A 9,529-nucleotide genomic window follows, 5' to 3' on the forward strand; every position below is an offset into this window, starting at 1 on the left:
GCATTTTTTGACCAGTAGTGATTTAGAGCATTTTTTTTCACATGGCTATTGATAGCTTGAGTTTTTTCCTCTGAAAATTTAGGCAGCTTTTAAAAAACATCATCCTTTTGTGTAGGGATAGTAAAGTTGTTGTTATAAGGTATAGTGAAGTCCATAGTTTGATAGATTTGGAAGTGGAAGTTACCTTAGAGTTCATCCAGTTGATCTCCCTCATTTTCTGGATTAAAGAACCCAGGTTCAGAGAAGTGAAGTGATTTGCTCAAAGTCCCATGGGTGGGGTATCCCAGAGTCACAGGATTTTACAGTTGGAAGGCCCAGCTGATATCTGAACGAAAGAATCTCCACTGAGCATCCCCTAGGACTTCTCCTGCCTGGCCATGAAGACATCTGGTGCGCTAGAGCCTCCGCCTCCTGAGGCAGCCTGTTCCGCTAATGATGAGGAATTGTTTCCTGATGTTCTTTCCAAATTTGACTCTGCAACTTTTGTCCATTTTTCCTGGTTCTGCCCTTTTTGGTCAAACAGCAAGACTAATAATCCTTCCACAATCCAGTTCTGCGAATGCTTGGGGGCAGCTCTCAGGTCCTCTCTGTGTCTTTCTTCAGGCTAAACACCTCAGGTCCTTCCACCAGGCATCAAGGGACCAGCCCTCATCTGAATGGCTCTCTTTCCTCCGTCCGTTATTCGTGTCCTTCCTAAATTGTCTCACCCAGAACTGAACGTAGTATTCCAAATGTGGAATGATAGGACTATGATTTAAACTCCAGTCATCACAGCAGAGCATCTCTGTTTGTCGGGGACCTTGGAGATGAGCTGGTCCAGGCCACACTTGGCCATCAGTCCCAATGCGGGGCATCAGCTGCATCATCCCACAAGCGACTCATTTCACTGTCACTTGATGATGCAATGGGTTGTTGTGGAAAGCTCCAGCTGGTGAACAGGGAATCTAGGGGGCGCCATAGTGCATCAAGCACCAGGCCTGGCTCAGGAAGACTCAAGTTCCTGAGTTCAAATCCAGCCTCAGACACTTATTAGCTGTGTGAGCCTGGGCAAGTCACATAGCCCTGTTTGCCTCAGTTTCCTCATCTGTAAAATGGGCATAATAAAAGCACCTACCTGCCAGGATTGTGGTGAGGATCAAAAGAGATAATAATTCAAAGTGCTTAGCTCTGAGCCTGGCACATAGTAAACGCTGTATAAATGTTAGCTCATTATTTAATTATTTTTTGTGATTAATGGTGAGCTGCCTTGTCTTGCCATCTTGATGTGTGGCTGAGGTGGAGTGAAAGAGTTGGTCATAAGGAAGCTGAGGAAAAGGGAGGGCCAGTAATTTGAAGGAGCGTCCGTGTGGATATTAAAACTCGTGGTCTAAGAGCAGGATTTGGGGTGGAAGAAGGTGATGAGCCTGGTGCTGAACTCATTGAGAAACGGGGAAGAATTGAGGATGGTGTACTACAGTCATCACCCCCGGGATCGGGTAGAAAATTGTGGTTGAGTGTAAGAGTTTCTGAGTGGTGGAGCCAGAAGAAGATCCTGGAAGTGACCGTGGGGAACGAGGGGTGTCACGACTCCCCCCAAGATGATTGTCTGGGGAGTGGATTGCAGAGGATGATTGGGGATGTGATATGGGGGGGCAGGCCTTAGGGAGGGCTTGTGGATGTTGTGAATGATGAGGGAACTCTGTTGGGAGGAGGAGCTTCGGACCTTAGCCTGGGGAGGATGGAGAGAAGGTCATTGGCCCCAGGGGCAGGCCGAGTTGCTCAGTTCCTGTTTGCAGAACCAGGATCTGTGGGCTGGAACTGAGGGACAGACCTAAGAAGCAGGAGGTTAACGAGATAAGTAAGCAGATAGGAGGAGCTCACCTAGAGGCCTGGGAAGAAATAGAGGCCTGTTGTCCACATCATCAAGCAGCTATTAAGTGTCCTCCTGGGCCAGGCTCTAGGCTGAGGCTGGGCTACAAAGAAAGGCCAGAAGCTGCCCCTGCTCTCCAGAGGAATCCCTTCCAGGGTGGGAAGGCCGGGGCTAGAGTGAACTGCCAGCTGAGGAGCTGCTGGCACTTGGTAGAGAAAGGCCTGAGAGGCCAGAGTTGGGCCTGGAGAGGGATGGGGATATTTCCCTGTAAAACCTTATTGTATGAAAACAAAAATTTAGAAAGGTTGCATTTTCATGAACCATTATTAGTGGCTTAACAAGTAAGGGTTTCACATATCTAAAGTGGATTGAGTTCCTTACTTAGAGTCAGAAAGAGTTTGTATTATTTATTCAAGTTGGTACTCAAACCTTTTAAACCTCTGAACCTTATCTATAAAATGGGAATAATGGTATCTTCCTCACTGTGTAACTTTGAGGATCTAGTGAGTGTAATGGTTTTGAAAAGCTTAAAAAGCTATGTAAATGTTAGTTATTATCATTACTATTTCCTTTTGTTGTTTTGGTCTTCTTGGTAGAGATAATAGTTTGCTGTTTCCTTCAGCTCATTTTATAGATGAGGAGACTGAGGCAGATAGGGTGAAGTGACTTGCCCAGGGTCACACAGCTAATAAGTGTCTGAGGCCAGACTTGAACTCAGGAAAGGGAGTCTTCCTGACTTTTGACCCCAAACTCTATCCCCTGTGCCACACAGCTGCCTCTTAGCCTTCACCTCAAATTCACCCAGCTTAGCACCCGAGATCCTCGATTTCAAGGTGGAAGGCAATGGCAGATCTGGGATTTGAACCCAGGCCCTCTGTCTCCTCCTCAGGCCTTTTCCTGTCCCTGCGGGGCCTCCCCAGATGACCCCTCTCTCCTTCCCTCCCCTCTCCCTCTCCCTCTCCCACCTGTCATCTGTCTACTCTGTCTCTCTGCTGTGTGCAGATGCATCTGTCTCTGTTCTTATAGAGCTCTCTCCCGATCTTGACCTGCCGGTCTTGGCTTGGCTCAGCCTGGCACGTAGACGGTAGTGTTTGTTGCCTGCCTGCGTGGCTCCCCTGAATGGTGGCAGTTCACTGGTTTCAGTTCCGACTCTTTATTTCTGCCCCATCTCCAGCTCCTCAAACCAGGAAGCTCGGCACTCTCCCCAGCCTTGGAGGGCCATTTTAGCTTCTTTTGATCATGATCCGAGCAGCAGCAGCTCGGGCCTTGTACCAGACACTGAAGGTCGATAAAGGTGGCTTAGTCTCTCTGTCCCTAAACCTAGTGCTCAGCACATAGTAGGTGCTTATCCCCTTCCCTGAAGCGGTTTATACCATAGAATCAAAAATAGTTTGATGCTGAGGGAATGCCTTAGGAGGAGAGGGAGAAGTGGTCTGAGATGAAGTGGTCTGAGAATTTGAGTGGTCAGAGATCATTGTTTTGGAGGAGGAAGGGAGAAAGTAGAGGATCAGAGAGGACTTCCTGGAGGAGGAGGCCTGCCCTGAGCACCACCTTGACAGGAAGCATTGGAACAGCCAGAGAGGGAGCCCGGTGGAGGCAGGAGGGGGAGCAAAGGAAGCAAGAATTAGGCCCGGGACCTCCCTGGCTGGGGGCAGGAAGGAGCCTAGTAGGAAATGAGACTGACGGATGACTTGTGCAGGGCCCTCTGTTGGTGCCTGTGCAGCTCCTGCTTTCTTAGGAAAAACACTCTGTTGTGACCTGTATTCAGTGCTTACTGTGTGCTGCAAAGCTCTGGGCTTGAAGCTGGAGTTACTAATACCCGAACTAAGGAGTCCCTGCCCTCCTGGAGTTTTAGGAGCCTAAGAGAGCAGAGACTTGTAAATAAATGTTGTAAAGTGTGTAGAAAATGGGGGGACAGAAGGGAGAGAGAGGGAGGGAGGGAGACAGAGAGGAGAGAGGTAGAGCCTGGGGGAGGGGAGGTGAGATGGGGTGGAGAGAGACAGAGATGGAGAGAGAGACGGAGGGAGAGACAGGTAGGGGAGAGAAGAGAAAAGAGGAGAAGAGAGAGAAAGAAGTGGGGGAGAGATAGAGGAAAGGAGAGAGTGGGTTAAGTCAGTGTGTTAAACAGATGGGAAGAGCCTTCTCTGGGAGGGAGCCTGTGAGCCTGGCTGGCTTGTAGGTCACATAGGGAGGAGGATTTAAACCCTGCCTGTTAAAATTGAGTAACATTTTTAAGACTGATAGCTTGAGTTTTTGCAAAGTGATTGATTATCAGCGTCAGCGTCAGGCACAGGTGTCTGCCTCAGACTCCTCCTCTCTGATGACCAAGAAAAGTAAGATTTTAGGTTTGTTTTTTTGTTTGTTTGTTTTTGTGTCTGCCGAATTTCAGAGAGGAGAATTATGAATAAGTAAACTTATTTGCTCATACCATGCACATAGAACTAGTATTTTCTGTGTCAAAATATTTTTCTAACTAAAAATTAGAAAAATTCTAACTAAAAATGTCAGCTTTTTAAAGCTGACATCTGGAAGGAATATGTTGTCCCCTCAGTGACTTTCCTTTGGATTAGAAAAGTTAGAAAAACAATTACAAACAAACAAAAACAGTTTTTTTACGGAAAAAATATATGAAGTCATGGTAAAATATCTTGTTGCTAAACAAAGGGTGTTATATTTTAAAATGAAATTATTTTCCTATGGCTATTTATATCCTCCCTTACTTTCTCAGCGAGATTGGTTAGGGGTCAAATAAGAGTGAGATACAATGATTTCTGAAGTGACTTTATTACCCTTTTAATTTCTAAAGTAACTTCTGACTGTAAATTTTATTCTCAGTAACACTAATCTTATTAAAAATCTTGTGAAGCATTTGTCCTAAGTCTGGTTAAGTACTTAACCAGATCTATGTGTGCTAGTATTTCAGAAGTTCTGTATTCACTTTCCAAAGAATGCAGGATTTAAAATTAATTTACGTTTAAATAGGACTATGTCCCCCATCTCCTTTTCCCCCATATAAAGGCTAACATTTCTATAGGCTGTCAAGTTCCTTTCTCTTTTTTTAAATTTTTATTAATTTATTTTGATTTATCAACAATTACTTCCATAAGCTTTTGAGTTTTAAAATTTTTCCCCCTTCCTTCCCCCTCCCTCCCCAAGACAGCATGCAATCTGATATGTGCTATACATATACATTCCTATTAAATATATTTTCACATTAGTCATGTTGTAAGTAAGAATTAGAACCAATAGGAGGAACCACCAGAAAGAAGAAACAAAACACAACAGAAGAAAAAAAAACAACAAATAATATGCTTCGATCTGCATTCAAACTCCATAGTTCTTTCTTTGGATGTAGATAGCATTTTGTATCACGAGGCCTTTGGAGATGTCTTAGATCCCCGTATTGCTGAGAAGAGCTAAGTCTATCAAAGTCAGACATCACACAACGTGGCTGTTACTGTGTACAACGTTCTCCTGGTTCTGCTCACTTCACTCAGCGTCAGACCATACAAGTCTTTCTAGGTTTTTCTGAAGTCTGCCTGCTCATCATGTCTTACAGCACAATGGTATTCCATTACATTCATATACCACAACTTGTTCAGCCAGCAGTATGTCAAAGAAGAGGAAATAGAAGGGATCCTTAGTGCATGTAGGGGGGCTGGCCTGGGCCTGGAGAAGAGCCGCCTCTTAAAGTGAGATGGGGGTGAAGGAGGAAACAGCTGGGGAGATAGAGGAATGATGATGGGAACTGAGGAGGGGAGAAGAAGGAGGGGGCTCTTGCTGTGAACGGGTCTTAGTTTTTTTTTAGGAGCCAAGATTCACACCTAAAAGAGTGTGTGGGGGAGAGCTTTGGGAGGTTTGGGAAGGGGTGAAAAGGCTTTCCAAAGCTGTTGTGGTGAGAATTAGGGAGATCTTAAAAGATGGCCTTGTCACAGTGAAGGCCCAGTTGAGATTGTGGCTGAGATAATTTTTGTAGCCTGTGTTTATAGTGGACCCAGTGATCTTGGAGCTAAATCCAGGACACCAAAGGTACCTGGGAGGCTACTGAGTGCAAAAGCCTTTCACTTTACAGATGTAAGGATGAGAACTAAAAAGATGCATTGTGTGACCTGGGTCACCCAGGCAGGAGATATTGGAAATGAGATTGGAATACAGGGGCCTCGGTGCCGAGGTCAGTTCTCTTGCCACAGTGCTGCAGCTGTGCTTAGCTCCCTCATAGGCTTTTTTTTTTGGTGAGGTAATTAGGGTTAAGTGACTTGTCCAAAGTCACACAGCTAGTGAGTGTTATGTGTCTGAGGTTGGATTTGAACTCAGGTCCTCTTGACTCCAGGGCTGGTGCTCTATCTACTGTACCACCTAGCTACCCCTCCTAATTGGCTTTTTAAGGGTCAGAATGATCAGATAGGAGGGACTGGCCTTCAACAGCCCGGGAGCCTGGAGGGCCCCATGCTCCAAGGGCAAAATGTATTGGGAAAAAATGAAAGTTTTTCTCCCTTCCAGGAGCCCACTTCATATCCCTTCTATTCACAAAGGCATCTGGGAAGCACATGTGTTTTACTTTAGTTTCTATACCTGTATTTGTCCCTAAGGTTTTACATGCAATCATGCTGTTAAGTCATTCATGTTTTGCATTTTGTTTCATTTCAGGCCAGCCTTTCCATATGGGGATGGGGAAGCCTTGGCGTTGTGCTTTTCCTTGTAACGTTTGGACCCTTTGCTATCTTTTACTTCGCATTTTACGTCCTCTGCTTTGTGGGCGGGTAAGTACACATGTCTGCATTTTATCGTTCACATTAAGAGTGTAGTTCATCCTTCATAATTGACACTGAGAAATGATCATTTGTAATGTTTTGGTTGGAAAAAAGACATACTTTCCCAGAGCATGGAAAAGACAATTAATATGTCAAGAATTAGAGCAGAGAGTCAGAGGCTGTTAGAACCATGAGGGATGTCTGAGCCTCTGTTGGTGACAAAAGTGTGAGTCACGTTCCCCTTCACTTTGGGAACTGACTGCCAGTTTTTGAAGACTTAGGAATTTGCGTTAGTAACAACAATCACCACGTTATCTTGGAGTCAAATTGGTTTATTTTTGTAACTATATTTTTTGCCTTGAGATGATAATAATTATTTATAGAATACTTTTAAGGTTTGCAAAGCACTTTACAAATACTTTGTTTTATTCTCAGAACAGCTCTGGAAGGAAACTAAGGTGGAGTGGTCAAATGATTTGTCCAGGGTCACACAGCCAGTCAGTGACTCAGGATTCAAAGTCTGGCCTCCCTGATTTCTGATCCTGCACTCACTCTATTCCTTGAGCCACCTGGCTGCACAGTTACTCAGTCTGATAATATTAAAATCAATGTGAGTTATATTGGCCTGGTCATCTGGGTTTTCCTCATCTGTGTTACTTTGCCTTGACCTAGTCACTTAACCTTTTGGGGCCTCGGTTTCCCTTGCTTTCAGGTGAGTGAGCTGCTGCCCTCTTCTAAGAGTGACTCCTTGTCGTTAGCCTTCCTTTTTCCCTCCTCCAAGGAGCAGAGATTTCCTCACTGGGGTGGTCTGATCTCCACTGAGGAAGGTCCCAGTGTGCTACATTATTTGGTGAGAGGCTCCTCGTGGCATGCCATGGCCTGAAAGTCCCCAAAGCGGTACCTGCTGGTCACGGATAGGTGATGAGTCCCGAGCTGAGCCCTGAGCTGGGCTTGTTCTGGGGAGCTCAGTCTGCAGGTCGGGCCTCTCCAGGAAGCCTGTCGAGCAGGACTTGGGCCCTGTTCGCTGAGCCTTCCAAAGCCCTCGGGGAGACTGCTGGCTGACAGTTTTTTGATGCCTCTTCCTATGTTGCCTACTGCAGACTTTTAGTGAGAATGTTTGTTATTCCAGTGTGGATGTTTCCATTTCCTTGTGGAAAAGTAAATCTGAAAACACCTGCTTTTGTGGCTGTCAGGGATACGTTCGAGGGGATTCCTTCTCGAGGGTGGATGGGTCCAGATTTTACTATTCTGTGAGAATGGCTTTTGGCATTTCCTCTAAGAACACTGTTCAAGTTGTAGTTTAGCTTACGGATGGGGTAGTGGACCTGGGAGGTCACGGAACCTTGGTCTGAAACCTTGCCAAGTCACTCAGCCTCTTGGTGGGAGCCTTTTTCTTCATTTTCAAGTGGGGATAATGCCCATAGCTGCTTCTCTGGGTTATCCTGAAGCTCTGAGGAGCTTGTGAATGTGAATCAGCACTTGGCAAATCTTCAAGGGCCATTTTATTTGTCTTTGGTTGTTATTAGGAAAGAGAGCACCTTGAATTGCCTCCTAAGCCCACCCTGGGAGAGGAGAGAAAACTTCTTTTTTTGCCCTGTATGGCTCCATCCTTGCAGGTGTCCAGGTTGGCGCCTTCTATACAGTATTGCATTCATGTGTAACACCCTGTGGTTGTGATAGGGGCGACCCAGAAACCTCCTCATCTGAATGATGACGTCTCAAGTGGCCTGGATGACGATGGGCTCTCTAGCAATGGCAGGCCACCGCCTGCCCGTGGCTTATTGTGACAGCGGATGGGGGCTGGGGTTCAGTTGTGTGTAGGTTTTCTGTTAACTGCTCAGGTTTTCTGTGCCCCAGCATAACTCTGCGAATTGTGTCATCTGTCAAGTATTTTAAAACTTGGACAGCAGTTTGACTTTTTTGTGTCCTTTGAATTTCACATTTGTCTGTTGGTGTTATCAAACCAAAAACATGACTGTAAAATCTGAGAGAGATGGAAGGATTTTTCTTTTGGAAACAGGAGTATTTAAATTTCTCCTGTTTGCTGTTTATAAAAACGTCAGTGTCAGTGGCTTACCCACCCACCCTGGCCCATCTGTATTCAAAGTGAATTTCTTTTCTCTTGGTATAAAGGATACTCTTGGAAAGAAATCCTGTTTTCTTTCAATAGATGACCTCAGTGCTGCGTAGAGGTTATGCTGTCTAGCATTGCCTGACTTTTGTTGTGTTCTCGGGCAACACAGCTGCCCTGTAGTTTCAGTATTCTCAGAACAACTTAAATGTCAATGCACACAACTTAATTAGGTTCTTTTTAAGATCACTGTGTTCCCAAGGTTTCCCCAGCTAGAGTGTTTAATCGTTTTTAGTAGGCTGATGCTTACTTAATTCAAGTTATATTAATGTGTGAATCTGCACGTTAATATACTCCCCTCACCAGGCCAAACTAAAATACACAGCCAATTCTCGATCATCCAAGTCAGTGAGGTCAGGCATAAATAACATGGAGAGATGAAATCCACAGATAACCTCCAAATCTAATTTTAGGTGTTGACTCAGTGGCTTCAACCCCCAAACCTTGTACCACAACTGCAGATGCTGCTTAGAAAAGTGAACCAAGATGGATTGAAGAGCGCTGAAGTGTTTTCTATACAGAACCTGCGTCACCCCCACCGCCCCCCAAAAAAAGGAGAAAGATTGATTGTCTTGGAATAATTGAAGCTGACCATATTTAGATGGCTTTTCACCCTCTTTCCTTCTCTGTTCCCTCTTTCCTTAGCCTGAGGGCTCTGGAAGACTTAGAATTCCTTTTTTTTTTTCCTCCTGTGAACACTGCTGTGTTTGTAGGCACTCCAAAGTACAAAGGAGAGCCAGGATTGAAAGTAACGTGTGTGTGTGTGTGTGTGTGTGTGTGTGTGTGTGTGTGTGTGTG

General features: G+C 45.2%; 1 protein-coding gene across 3 annotated transcripts in view; it reads left to right on the forward strand.

Annotated features, from left to right (window-relative positions):
- SNX13 (sorting nexin 13) overlaps positions 1–9,529 on the forward strand; it is a 120,547-nt gene that overhangs the window by 25,908 nt on the left and 85,110 nt on the right. For all 3 annotated transcript variants that reach the window (XM_027872260.1, XM_027872259.1, XM_027872257.1), the window contains one exon: positions 6,497–6,609. In XM_027872260.1, the coding sequence (XP_027728061.1) occupies positions 6,497–6,609 (113 nt within the window). Of the gene's footprint in view, positions 1–6,496; positions 6,610–9,529 lie in introns of those variants that run through there.

This window comes from Vombatus ursinus, unplaced genomic scaffold (genome assembly GCF_900497805.2).
Source record: "Vombatus ursinus unplaced genomic scaffold, bare-nosed wombat genome assembly UNPS02014799.1, whole genome shotgun sequence".
Taxonomy (NCBI): domain Eukaryota; kingdom Metazoa; phylum Chordata; class Mammalia; order Diprotodontia; family Vombatidae; genus Vombatus; species Vombatus ursinus.